The sequence below is a fragment of the Boleophthalmus pectinirostris genome, unplaced genomic scaffold (genome assembly GCF_026225935.1).
Source record: "Boleophthalmus pectinirostris isolate CB_2022bp ecotype Guang Dong unplaced genomic scaffold, ASM2622593v1 HiC_scaffold_23, whole genome shotgun sequence".
In the NCBI taxonomy this organism is placed as follows: Eukaryota; Metazoa; Chordata; class Actinopteri; order Gobiiformes; family Gobiidae; genus Boleophthalmus; species Boleophthalmus pectinirostris.
The window spans coordinates 28,512,664-28,527,600 of NW_026571207.1; the positions used below are offsets into that span (position 1 = coordinate 28,512,664).

The 14,937-nt window shown below is 37.1% G+C and overlaps 1 protein-coding gene across 1 annotated transcript in view; it reads left to right on the forward strand.

The window, feature by feature from the left end:
* LOC129410601 (protein RER1-like) overlaps positions 1-14,738 on the forward strand; it is a 39,326-nt gene extending 24,588 nt beyond the window's left edge. The window contains exons 2-5 of the mRNA XM_055159072.1: positions 6,332-6,483; positions 7,803-7,899; positions 7,998-8,076; positions 13,429-14,738. Coding sequence (XP_055015047.1) covers positions 6,332-6,483; positions 7,803-7,899; positions 7,998-8,076; positions 13,429-13,612 — 512 coding nt within the window. The 3' untranslated portion in view covers positions 13,613-14,738. The remainder of the gene's footprint in view (positions 1-6,331; positions 6,484-7,802; positions 7,900-7,997; positions 8,077-13,428) is intronic.
* Positions 14,739-14,937: the final 199 nt, after the last annotated feature.

The window sequence follows — 14,937 nt, forward strand, 5'->3', positions numbered from 1 at the left end:
ATATAGGACTTTAAAAACAAACAAAGAAAACAAAACCAAAAAAAAAAAAAAAAAGCATATATAAAAGCAGGGTGCATATATAGAGTTTTTACATTATGCATAGAATATGTATCGGTTTAGTGTGTTGGTTCCTAATAAAATGGAAGTTACAGTACATGCACACACAAAAAGTGGCTTGTTAAAATTAAGTAGAAGTAGCAGGAGAAAGTGCACAGACCTAACAGACCTACCAGAGCGCAACATGTCCAAAACACTCTGGTGATAATGTGAAAATTAACTGTCTTCGAAAAGAAACTATGAACTTCTCTTGCTTACTATTTGTTCCAAGTACGCCCCAAGAGTCAGAGCTGATGAAAAAAACATCTAAAAAAAAACAACAAAAAAATACTTGAAAGTGTCATTACCGCGAACTGATTTCAATTGTCTTGGTCACCCCTTGGACGACTTACATTCAAATTAGCTGCTGAGATTTCCATTTGCTATTCCTTTTTACATAATTAAACATCCCAAAAGGTGATAAGATTCAAACCCAACGTCCCCCCTTTTTGGAAAGAAGAGGTCAAATTATCTCCCTCTGGCCCTGCATTAAAATTCTGCACACTTTTAACAGCACCATAAAATTCTACTCATCTCCTCAATCCCCCCCTCCTTCCCCAAAAAGGAGGCGAGGGGTGCATCTCTTAATTACTGACACAGAGCCAATTTGTGCCGACCGTGTCTCTGGGCAGATAGTAATAATTATAATAGCTTGAAGCATTTGTTACAAGCTGCAAAAGCAATAATGTTCCCTCAGATCTTCTCTATTAGCGGCTTTTGAATCTGCTCTTTGCTTCTTCCAAGCTGTTGTGCAGTGACTGGACATGAATAGTCATTATAGAGCATTGAAAAGCAGGGGTAAATACACTTGGCCTCCTCTTTTTCTTTTTTTTTCTTTCTGTCTTTTTTGTCTGCGTGGGTCTCTGGATACTATGCCAGGCGCTGATCAAAGACAGCCTCCCATTCATGCCGAAGGATCAAGCAGAAGAGACAGGCAGCTCTGTGATTGCAGCATTGACATCGCATCAGTTTCAGTCACCGAACGATACGCGATTGTCACACAAGGGAGAAGGAGGGAGACAGAGAGAAAGAGAGGAAGGGAGAGAGAGGGAGATAGGTGCAGGCAGTGTGTGTGATCATCATATGTGATTTGTCATGAAAGAGAAGATGTTCAGTGATTAAAAGTGTCTGGAATCCACTGATTGGCGTCAGAAATGTGCATTGTGCAAAAGACAGATACAGCATTCTTCTGTTGGCTGAGAGGTGCATGTTGCACAGCTTACAATACATGGCTCATTTGTTATTGCAGTAATATGAATTCTGAGCAAATCCGATGTCCAACTCACTGTCTGTCGGAATAAGCATCCAAAAAGGACACAAATCTGCAGCATAGTCTTCATGGGTTAATCTGAAAAGGATGTAAGTCCACAGACATTTTATCCTTTACAGCTTACTTATATAATCCATTATGCTCTTGAAATGGTTTCTTTTATACAATTCAAGTAGTGTACTATTGAAGAATGAGATGCTCGAACAATAGAAATAATAATGCCATACATCTGTGTGAGCTTGAAAATCCTGCGTTCTACACTATTGTGATTACTCATTCACTCCGTCATTGGTGGTTGTAGCTGCTGTTGCTGCCACGGTGGCCAGGTGTAGACTGACAGAAACCAAGCAGATAATCAGCACCATCAGCTCCTCCAACCGTCACAATAACTCATACACTGTCTTCAGCTGGATGAAGAGTCTTGCCAAAGGATACAATGACTGAGCAGATCCAGTGTCTGTCAAAATAAGCATCCAAAAATCACACAAAATAAACAGTAGCACAGTCTTCATAGGTTAATATATGGAAGCTAATCCACAGCCATTTTATTCCTTACACACTCTGTACCATTATGCTCTTGAGACTGTGAATTCAAGTACTGTACTCCAACTTAAGTATGACATGCTCAAACAATAGAAATAAGATTTGCCGTGCGTCTGTATGAGCTTGAAAATCATGTGCGCTACACTATTGTCATGTCTCGTTATTTGTGCCATATTGTCCAGGAAAGCAGAACAAAGCAGCCAATGAGCGCTCCTCCGACCATCACAAATCACTCATACGCTGCCGTCACACATGGGTAAAGTGGATGAAGTGTCTTGCCAAAGCATACAATAAGTCAGCAGGGATTGAACCACAGATGTCTGAGTTGGACAGCAAGTGCTCTAGTCACTGAGCCACTGCCAAATCAATGCTAATGTATCATAGTAATTAATAACATTTGTTTTCATCACGCGTTGTTGTCTATGTTGTGCTTGCAGACTTGTTTATGCCTGTCACGATAAATGTTATACTGATTTATCATTCAACACACGATACATGGAACAATCATTTTTGGGGGTCAATTATATTTCATGGGAACTTCTGCTTGCAGTATTGGGAAAATAGTAATTTTTTTTTTGTACTACCATCACATTTGAGCTATAAAAGGTTGAATTATGAACTTCTATGACTCATTATAGACACAAACTAACTAAATATGAGGCTCCTGCTAGACCATTTATCAGGAATAGGTCACACATAGGCACTAAAAGCTTGCACATATACTACTTTTTCTTGCACATGCACATGAAAAGCTTACACATACGCTACATTTTCTTGCACATGCTGATAAATAGCTTGCACATAAACTATTTCTGTCATGAGCATGTCTGTCAAAAGCTCACACACAAACTACATTTACATTACACATGCACCACTTTTGTCTGCACATCCACATCAAAAGCTCACACACATTTTACTTTAAATTTTTGTCTTGCACATGCACATTCAAAAAACACACACATATACCACTTTTCTCTTACACATAGTGCACTACCAAATCAAAACTGTGCTGTGATACGTGTTTGATAAATGTACGTGCAAGGGACAGTTGTGTGTGCGAGCTAAAATTTAAATGAGATCAGAGAGCAGCAGAGTCTCCGCCCCCATAGATCTCAATACGTGTATCGTGAGTTCATTTGTTTTTCCAAAATAAAACTAAAAATAAGAAAATTTAAAAACAACTATTTTCTTCATTATTTGTCTCCAAAACCAAAATGAAAAAACGGATAACGATTAGATTTTTTCAGTTTTCAATTCTGTGTTTACATGAATAATGAAAAAAGAAACGGATAACAGATATTCCATTTCCATGACTTAAACTGCGATGCCGGACTTTTGCGTCGCATGTGGACTGATCCCAGGACTAAAACAGGCCTACATCAGGACTAAATGGTTTATGTGCAAGCTTTTCATGTGCATGTGCAAGGAAAAAAAGTACATGTGTAAGCTTTTTAGTGCATATTTATTACCTATTTCTGATACATGGCCTAGGGGGCGCCTCAACTTAAGTGTTGCAGCTCATATTTTCAACAATATTGTGCATTTAGAATACTTTTTAGGGGGTAATTCCTCTTTATGGTTTGGTTTCAATATTATCGTCTGTCAATCTTCTATATTTACTTCAACAATATATTGCTCTCTCCAAAATTCGTGACTAGACTAGACTAGACTCACCACTTAAATACAGTAGACCGAAACCTTAATATACCAATGCATACAGATCTATAATCATAAGGATTTATTGTCATAGCACCACTTATACTACTTAATTCAAACGTCATTCAATTAGAAGTTATATACCAGATGGCTATTACACTGGTCTGCGTACAAAATGTTACCAGAATACATGAATGACAAATAGGGCAGTAAACAGCTTAGCAATAATAATCTCACTAATTATTCGTCTCATTTGCAAATGCGAATGGCTTGAGAAATCATCAGCGTCAAATGCTAAGTCATGTTGTCTTTGTTGTCCAGCAATCAGTACATTCAAATGCGGTGTTAAATACAGAACATTACGACAGGGGAAAGAACTTTATTTTTGTTACTGACCGACTCGACTACTTCACAATCATCTTAAATTATTAATTAAAAGCAATCCATGCAAACAATTAGCAATTATTGAAAATGTCTGATTGAAAAAACTAACGTGATTAGATTGTTGATTTATTTATGCAGCGAGGCTCAGTTGACACGGTGCACATTTTAATACAGGAACCCAAGGACTGAAACATGAACTGACAAACTAATTTAAGACTGACATGTATTTCATAAGTTAAATAAACTATAAACATCTTGTACAAATCATTTTATAGACGATATCACATTATAACTGCAACTTTTGTCATTTGCTAATTGTAACCATTCAAATTTCAATTAATATAATCTTTCTGATGTCCTGATGTTGTTTCCTCATCACAAACACACCCAGAGTTGTGTTTTGTTTCATTCACACATGTTTAACACACAAAAACGTCATTTTTAGGCTGAGTTCTTCTCTCAAACAGAAAACACTCTGCTCCACCTTGTGATGTCATGTGTTAATACAAATTCCTTCACTGAAATCATTTGGAGAATTGCCCATCGCTACTAAACCAAAGGTAATAGGTAATAGGTTTTGTTAACTTGAAAACTACTGATTCATGACATCACAAGGTGGAACAGAGCAAGGTGAGATTTAGAGTTGAAAACAGACTAATAATACAGTGTCAATCAAACGTGTGAATGCAAGAAAACACAACTTCAGGTATATTTTTTGAGGAGGTAACAGCATTCTAACATGGCTTAAAACTCACAAGAGGCAATATCAGGCTTTAATCAGAATGACTCAGGCTTAGTAACTACTTTATTAAGAGGTTAGTCTTATGCATCTAATTATTCAGCTTGAGTGCTTTTCACAACTTTTAAAGACCAAAGCTGAGTTTTGATGTGATGCATGTTAACACACGCTTCCCGATTATTGAACAATAAAATGCTTTATGATTAGATTTTTAGACTTAATGTAGAAATGATGCAGTGAACATATTCTGACCTCCAAGAGCGTCATGTACAATACATCTGTACTGGGTAAGGTGACCAGACATCCCTATTTACCCAGGACAGTCCCAGTTTTGTGTCCTGTGTCTGCTGTCCCAGCAGATTTATCCAAAGCCACTGATTTGTCCCAGTTCTATATAAAAAATGTCCCCGTTATCTCTGTTTTTGACCAATTTGTTACACACCAACAGTAAAGAGGGGGTGATATTGTTTTTTGTTAAGCTAAAACACAGAAAACTGTAACTGAAAATGGTACTGACAGAAGTCCCTTTGATTATGATGGACCCACAAATGAGTCAAGAATGGACAACACCCTTTTTTATAATTTTCTTTATATCAGCCATCCCAACCCTAGTGTGTCCCAATTTAGAATTTTGAAAAACTGCTTTATTAGCTCCAATTTAGCTCAATTACATGAGCAAAATTGGCTACAGCACTATTAAGGCTAACTAGGTGTAGTTATTAAGTGTTACCAGTGCGTCTGTCAGTGTGTATTTTGCCGCTGGTGTTATTAACTTTCCCTGGGGGTGTGATGCTAACTATAGGCCCTGCTCTGTCTGATGTCTACCTGACCTTTATTTGTATTTGTATTTTTGTATTTATGTATTTATGTATTTATTTTGGGTAGGTAGAGATTTACATACTTATACAATGGAACATAAGTGAAATCATGATAGAAATGAAAATAACCACAACAAAAACTTTGCCCAAAAAGGAGTGGGAAACCTAATTACTGTAATGCATTGCTTTTTCTGTAAAGCGTTAATGTAAGGCAATACAGGTAAAAAAAAAAATATAATATATATATATATTACATATTTTTACTCGGTACAAATGTCAGTAGCACGTGTTACAATGCTTTTTTCATCTGGATTGAAGTGGTGAGTTTTTCATTTTTCTTCATACATATTCATCAAAATCAGCAGGTAACCGCGAGCTTGAGGTTCTCTCAGGGGCAGTCCTAGATTTCAAGTTGTAGTCCAAGATTATTCCTGGTTTAGTCCTGGTTTAGACTTGGTTTAGACCTGGTTTAGACTTGGTTTAGACCTGGTTTAGACTTGGTTTAGACCTGGTTTAGGCCTGGTTTAGACCTGGTTTAGACCTGATTTAGACCTAGTTTAGCCCTTGTTTAATCCTCGGTTCATTTCTGGTTTAGACCTACTTTAGTCCTGGTTCAGTTCTGGTTTAGACCTAGTTTAATCCTGGTTCAGATTTGGTTTAGACCTAGTTTAGACCTAGTTTAGTTTAGTCCTAGTTTAGTCCTCGGTTCAGTTCTAGTTTAGACCTACTTTAGTCCTGGTTCAGTTCTGGTTTAGACGTGGTTTCAGTCCTTGGTTCAGTCGTGGTTTACTCATGGTTCGGTCCATATACGTCGCAAAAGTTCAGCATCAGATGCTATAAAAAGATGTGCTCATTTGCTTGTTTTCAAACAGATCTATCAGTCATGGCTGGACAAGTCGACGCCGTTCTACGCAGTGAGATGGGCTGCGACTTTACTACTGACAGCTATCTACATGATCAGAGTGTACATACTACAGGTAACGCAAAACAGACTTTGTCAGTACATTTACCTAAAAACACATTTCAACCCAAGTTTGATTAAATTATTGATATTACTCAAATTTCTCTAATCAAGAATTTACTGTTTAAGCTGCCCTGTGACACTTTTCTGTAATCTGATAGTCTTCTTTGCTTTGTCTGGAATGTCTCATAGTACGGCATATCTTGTGTTTATTCAGTTATAAGTGTTTTGTTGGGGGGAAAAAAAAAAAAGGAAATGCATTAATTTTTGCTGTGAGCTGGATCCTTCTCTACAGATATGTCATACTGTGGAACATTCAAGGCAAAGCAATAACATAGAAAGGTTACTGTATTTTTCGGACTATAAGTCACACTTTTTTTTTCATGGTGTTTTCTGCGACTTATACTGGGGTGCGACTGTTATATTAAAATTTTCACACTGACAGCCGCGAGAGGCTCTAAGCTTGTGTGCCAGTATCTTCTGCTCCTATTACTCCTGTACTGCTGTCAGTTCGCCCTCTACTGCACATGTCTCTTGTAGACAAAGCTGCTGTCCTGCTGCAAGTAGCGCGAAATATGCAGCTGAAAACTGTAATCGAGCAGTAGAAAGAAAGTTTTGGAGTGAGTGAGAAACTTGTGAGGGACTGGCGGAAAGCGGGGATGAAGAACACAGCTTCACACGAACCGAGAGGGTGCACCATGCAAATTTCCTTGAAGTCATTGGATGGATGGACAAAGCCTGGACTCCAGTGGCACCGAAACCATCCTGTCGGGATTCAGAAAGGCCGGAATAATTTTAACTGGATCTGATGCTGAGTCTGACGACAGCTACACAGAAGAGGAAGCAGCGCTCTGTTTTCCTCAGGAGGTCGTGGAGTTGCTCAGAAGTGACACAGAGAATGAAGAATTGAATGGATTTAGTGATTTTGGAGTGAGATGGAGAGTTTGTTAAACTTGTTCTGTTCTGTTCTGTAGTATAGTTATCTGAAGAACTGTTCATATGTGACTTTAATAGCCTGTTGTTCTGTGTTCTATTGTTATTACTAGAACTTGCCTTTCACGATGAAATGTCAGTTCCTGGTCTCTGAATTTATAAAATAAATTTCCCCCAAAAATTGCGATTTATATGTTTGTATCTTCTTCATTACGCATTTTTGGCTGGTGTGACTTATACTCCAGAGAGACTTATAGTCCGCAAAATACTGTACATAGAAAATTGTGTGCAACTTTACAATGGTTTCAGTTTTGTTTTTGTTTTTGTCAAACCAAAACAAAGGCTAAATTAATACAAAACAGCAAACTAAACTTTAATTAAAACTGTAATCTCTCTTTTCAGGGTTGGTATATAGTAACTTATGCTTTGGGAATCTACCATCTCAACCTCTTCATTGCTTTCCTATCGCCAAAAGTGGACCCATCGCTGCTTGATGAAGGTACGTCTGTGAAGGGAGAGAAGAAGCTGCTATGAAAACATACACATCAGTTTAACTAATGAATGAATAAACATAATAATTTGATTTCCTTATCGCAGATGACGGTCCAGCTCTTCCGACCAAGCAGAATGAGGAATTTCGTCCATTCATCAGGAGGTTACCGGAGTTCAAATTCTGGTATGTGTTTCAATTGTTCAGAAGAAGTAACATCACGATTGGATTATGATTTATGACCAAACATGACCTAACAACCTTGGTTGAAAAATCAGGCATGTTACAAAAGTGATCCAGAATCCAGGATTTCTTCCGGATCACCCCCAAAATGAAATCAGTTCTTCCTTTTCACATTTCCAACAAATCCTGAAAATTTCATCAAAATCGGTCCATAACTTTTTGAGTTATGTTGCTAACAGACAAACAAACAAACAAAAAACAAACAGACAAACGCCGGCAAAAACATAACCTCCTTGGCGGAGGTAATAAAGGCTAAATCATGGCTGTGATACTAAAAGTCTTTGTTAAACCACTTCTTGTGCAAAATTTATATGAAACACGCCCATTTTAATCATCAAAACAGTGAAAATGTCAAATGTGTCACAACAACAAGTTTTCTTCCTCTGAACAAGCAACAAAACTGTAGCGCTGTAACAAAATAATTTAGTAAAATACACCAAAAAATACTCTTGCCGATATGTCAATACAGCAGCCCATAATATCAATACCGTATCATCACATATATCAATATCTCAATGTTTTTGCACACCCCGATTTAACAATTGTAGACCATAAGCCAAAATCCACATCCCTAAACATAAGGGATATAACAATAACCGAAATATTGTATCATCAGAACTCTCAAAATAATATTGTGTACTGTCGTAATATATCAAATTACAAGTTTGTTTGCTTAGATACATTGTTTTACAGCTGCAATAGCTAATAAACATCGAGAACTACATATGCCATGATCCATTTCAGGGCAGACAACATGAAGATATGGTTTTACTTGAATTCTTGGGATTATGACAGTAATAATTCACACCAAATTCATGTGGAGGTATTTTAAAAGCAAAAGTGTGTCCTGTCTACAATTATATTATCAGCCTCTCCAAAGTATCGCAATAAATATTGTACAGTGAGATGCATATTGTGATATCGTACCGAGGGATTTGGATATCATTACATCCCTACTAAACATTTATGGTAGTTTTACGTAGTAGCGCTGAAAACCTTATATGTATATCATCAGTATACAAAATTCCACCTAAAATATGAGGACAATTTATGGCAAGGCTCACATTTTTAAACATTCTTTTAAACTATAGGTGTTCTCATATATTCTGATTTGTCGAGTCATCACTATTGTGTAAATTAGGCTCGCGTTTTCCCTTGTTTACAGTATAATTGCAAGGTAGCAGTTAAGGAATTACCATCTGTTTTGTCTTTAGTTGTTCTTAAGCTTTGTCTCACACTCAGAGTACAACTAAATTCTGGTGTTATCACATTTATCTGTTTATACCTGTAGTGTAGTATAATGTTAAATAAATTGTATTATATTTTCTTGTTTTGAAGATACTGATGCCCAAAATCCCATGTCCAAAAAATACTGAAGGGACATTATGTAAATTTTCAGTTGGACGTCTGTCTCCTGCTTGTTTCTATGGATATGTCATTGCTCGGCTTCAAATGTTCCACAATATGGCATTAAACAGCTCTACCTTACATTTGTTCAATTACAGGTGGTTTAATTTCTCAAAAACACCTAAAAAAACATTAATTCTGACTGTGAGCATCTCCAGAGATCTTACCAGTAACTTGGCTTGATTTTAAAACCACACTGTGAAACATTTCTGACAAAGCTATAACATCTCCATGGAGAAAAGCACATTGCGGACCCTTCGTTAGAAAGGTTTTTAATGCAAATATTATTCATTTTCACCTGCTTTTAAAAATGCTAAAAGTGCATGTTACATCTGTTGCCTTTGTCTAAAAACTACAAAGCGAATTTTATAAACTTCACCAAAATGTTATAAATAATTCATGTTACCGAGGTTTTAGGGAAATGGGAAGTCTAACTTGTCGTGATAATTACTATACTGACTTATCGTTCAGTATACAGTATGAGAGATGGAACGGTTATTTTTTGCTGTCAGTACTGGTGGGAAATTTCTTTTTTTTTCTTTCTTTTTTTTCATATAAAATTTGAGCTGTAGATATCTAATGACTAATTATAGATCCAAACTAAGTACTACAGGAACTAAGTTTTTAACTCTGCTATTTATTTATTGCAGCTCCTGTTTTTTTTGTTTACAATATTGTGTATTTAGAATACCGTATTTTCTGAGCTATTAGATGCACTCTTAAACGTCCAACCCCCTCAAAAAACGACTGCGCACCCCACAATCCAGAGTGCCCTATACACGAATCCACTCGGGTGTCCCAGCACGACTTCAGTAAACTAGAAAGCCGCACCACCCGCAGAACACACAAACACACACGGAGCGTGAAACAGCGACCACACAGTGAAAAACACCCGCAGCCACACTCATCACTCCAGGCGGACGAGGAATGGACGAACCGAAAAAGCGAGTCCAATGTGCCACTTCTAGACACAACTGAACAACTGAGTCACTGCAAACACGCCGACAATCCAGCGGTCCCAGACAGCACCCTCCCTACACGCTAGAGATGCGCAGATTGCGGTTACAACCGCGGTATCCGCGGTTAATCTGCGGGTCGGGCGGATGATGTGACGAAAAATTATATTTTAATTAAATTCGGGCGGGTGGCGGTTTAACTACTAAAAAAAAAAAAAAAAAAGATAATGTTAGTATTGTTACCTACATCTGAAAAGACAAGTCTCACTGTCTATGCTTGTAGTATGAAGTGTACGTCATATCCTTAATTAGCCCATTTGACCTCGTTTTTATGTTCTGAAGGTTAAGGTTGTGTCGGGTTATTGATAGCCTAAGGTTTACGAGGCACATATTATATGCAGTTTATTTTATTATTTCTAATTTATTTCAGCTGTTTGCCAACACATAAGTGGCTATAGGGCCATATTTATTTAGTTATGCATATTTTTTCTTGCCTATTTCAATTGGAATATAAAGAGGGCATTGCCTGATTTCAGTAAAGGTTCATCTGGATGAGATGATCTGTCTATTTTGTTTCGATATCAGTTATATTTTAAAACACGCAGACATTATAGCGTAGTAGACTGCCACTCGGGGTATTTAAAACTTAAAGAAAGACCGATGGAGTGAGGCTATGACTTTGAAATAACATCGGGCAATGGCAGAATGTTCAGAATGTAACAACATCCAACACGAAGGCAAGAAGGTTCATAAAATAGTCTAGTCGGAAAACGTTGTCAATTAATTTGCTGCGCAAGAAAACCAGGTAAGTTTGGGGTTGTTGCGGACAATTAAGAATGCGAACATACACGCTGAGCGAATTTTGGAATGAATGAGCTATAGAGTTTGCATTTTTATCGAGGTTCCTTAGTTTGTTTGCTGTATGATTGTTCTAAAATCTAAAATCAATCGGCGGATGGCGGGCGGGTGCGGTTTTGAAAACCTTCGGTGCAAAATGGACAGCGGGCGGATGATGAGTTTTGTGTCGCGGTTGCGGATGAAAAAAATAGCCCATCCGCGCATCTCTACTACACGCCACAATTGAACAAAGCCCAGAGTCACCGTGAACGCTGCAAACATAGTCAGACTGACCCATCGAACTGTTGTGTTTCATTTAAAGTCCAGTTTATATTTGAAAAAAGTTTTGAAAATAGACCATTTAATGACAGTGCGTCTTATAATCCAGAGCGCCTAATAGCCCAGAAAATACGGTATTATATTTCTGCTTTATGGTTTGATTTCAGTATTGTTGATTATTGTCTATATTATGCCTGGATATGATTAAGAAGTCGCCGATACAATACGTACCTTGATACAGACGCCACGATATATATCTCAAATCAAATCAAACTATATTTATAGGGCGCTTTACATACAAAAATGCAACACAAAGCTCTATCTTGATACAGTGGATTTTCGATACATTTCAAATCGATTTGATACGGTTCAATAAAAAATAAAGGCTAAATTGTGGCTGTGATACTAAAAGTCTTTGTTAAAAAAACTTCTTGTGCAAAGTCCATATGAAAAACACCCATTTTAATCATCAAAACAATGAAAATGTCAAATGTGTCGCATAAACTCGTTTCCTTCCTCTGTACAAGCAACAAAACTGTAGCGCTGTAACAAAATAATTTGGTAAAATACAAACAAAAAAAACACTTTTGGTAATATAACGATACAGCAGCCCTTTATCAGTACTGTATCATCGCATTAAACAGTACGATTTTGATATTTTTGCACAATCTATATTTACTTGAGCAATATACCACGCTTCAGAATTGTGGCTTATGCACTTTATTCTTCGTTTTGAATGCATTTGTTTCAGTTTACTCTGCACAGACTTAACTGTTATTCTCTGATGCAAATTGTCTCTTCCAATAAAATTTCCATGCAGTAAAAGTATGTGGGTTGGTGGGTTGGTGTGTTGGTTGTCGGCGTAGAAGTGTACGGGGTATGGAAATGTCATCGCTCTGCCTGAAATGTTCCACAGTATATGACATTAAACTGCTCTACTTTACATTTATTCAATTACAAGTGATTTTATAGCTCAAAAATTCCTAAAAAAAAAAAAAAAAAACATGTATTCTGACAGTGAGCGGGTTTGCCTCTCCACAAACCTGTATCTTGGTGCAGTTTGGTCTCCATGAAGAAAGGTTTAATGCCACACTGTGAAACATTCCAGACAAAACGATAACATCTCCATCTATTAGCATCTTTTTGATTTGAAATTGAAATTGTGCCCCAGAACATATATAGTTGGGTATGTATTGTATAAGAGGCTCTTGAGGTTAAAATATGTGCAGTCTGCATCTAATTATAACGTTTTTTTACTGTCCAAGAATCAGAAGTGCGCTGTTTTTAGCATTTTAATATTTTAGGAGTTCTAGATGATACTGACAAGCTAGAACATTACAGTTTTTTTTGCATTATCTTGACAACAACATTCACATATTTCAAAAAAATCCATCAACAATGTGTTTAAAAAAAGCGTTGTGCCAGTTTCAGTATCTTGGTTGAGGTTCAAATCTTGCGCAGAACAGTGTAAAAGTAATCACAGAAATGCAGGATTATCATTTTATACCCTTGTTTCTGAGATTACTCTTGGTGTTTTCAGCTACTTTTATTTTGAATTGACTCGTTTTGGTAGCTTTTTAATATGTATATTTTTTAGTTCTTTGGTTTTACGGTATACTCCATATTCTAACTGTGCATATCTCTAGAAAAACAATTGCGACATTATCCATTTTTCAATATTTCTTCCATCCTAACACTTTGGACAAACCTTTGCAAATATTTAAAAACAAACTAGCTCTATTTTTCACATTTTTAAGACAGTAAAAATCAGATACAGCCCCTTTAACAGCGCATTTTTATTTTTATTTGTTGACAGGCATTCGGCGACAAAAGGCATCGTCATCGCCATGATTTGTACATTTTTCGAGGCCTTCAACGTGCCCGTGTTTTGGCCTATTCTGGTCATGTACTTCATCATGCTCTTCTGCATCACTATGAAGAGGCAGATCAAGGTAAGGGCTGCATTCTCCTCATTCCACAGTGTACTATTACCGTATTAAGATCACAGTAATAATGGACTGTTGTGAAAGTGAACAAGTTTCTTCAAAGTGCTACCAAGCATTTCACATTTTCAAGTTTTAGTGTTATAATGTCTGTAAAGAGAAAAAAAATCACCCTTTTACTTACACTTAGTCACATCATAGACTAGGGCCGGTGATATGGGATAAAAATAATCACGTTATTTGTTTTGTTTTTTCCCCCATATTGATCAGTCTCGATTTTCAATTTGATCTTCCTCCATTTTATTAAAAACGGGCAGGTGGAGTTCAGGGATAATGGACAGAGTGTCAGGATCACTAGTTTTTATTTCGTGTTGACAGGACCAATAATAATTCTGAAGAAAGGTTGACATGAGTTTGTACAACATTTTAATGCATATGCGCATTACCGTAAGCAACAGAAACACATGCACATGAACTACTGCACACTAGTTAAGCTTCATTCATAAACTGTGAGAAAATAGTTGTTTACTTGGATTATAATGCAAAAGAAAAAGCAAGGAGCTGTCTTGCCTTAGCACTGAGATTGACCAAAGTAGAGATCGCAATCTATTGATCTTTCAATTTTGGCACAGATCTACCATAGACTTTATACAGTGTTGGGGAAATACCGTATTTTTCAGACTATAAGGCGCACTTAAAATCATTGAATTTTCTCAAATCGTCAGTGCACCTTATGTATTAAATCTGTTTGTGCTTACTGTCCTCAAAACGATTTTATGTTGTACACGGTGCTCAAAAATCTGTCAAAATGTTTTAGTACAACTATGTTAAGCTATGAAGCCGCACCGCTTGGATTGTCGGAGCATTATGGCTACTGTAGTCAGGAGCCTCACAGAGTAAAGGGAAAAGTATATTTCTGTGTCTGCATTTATGACATCAGTGAAATGCTGCAGAGAACATATGTCACAGTAGATTTGTCACAGAGAGAACACACATTTTCCACTGACTCGTGTCCTTTAGTCTGACAGAAGGTGATCGCATCAGCACACAAGGAGCGAGCTGTTTTTTCAGAGCTTTTAGTTTACGCAAATGAGTCATGTGGTTTTAAGTTTTGTTTCTGTAAAATGTAAACAAATGTGCACAAAGCTGCATTAAACACTTTATTACTCAATGTATATTTGAGTTCTCCTCATAGGGAATAAAAAAAACACAAACTTAAATGATCCACCCCATTCACATTCATAATACACATTCACCAAGACAGGGAGGTGACGCGGGTGAATTACGCCACGATCTGCCAATGGATCATGGACGCCTGGACTAAAGGATCAGTCTCAAGTGTCGTCCATTTGTTCGACTTTTAATCCGGTGTGCCTTATGTA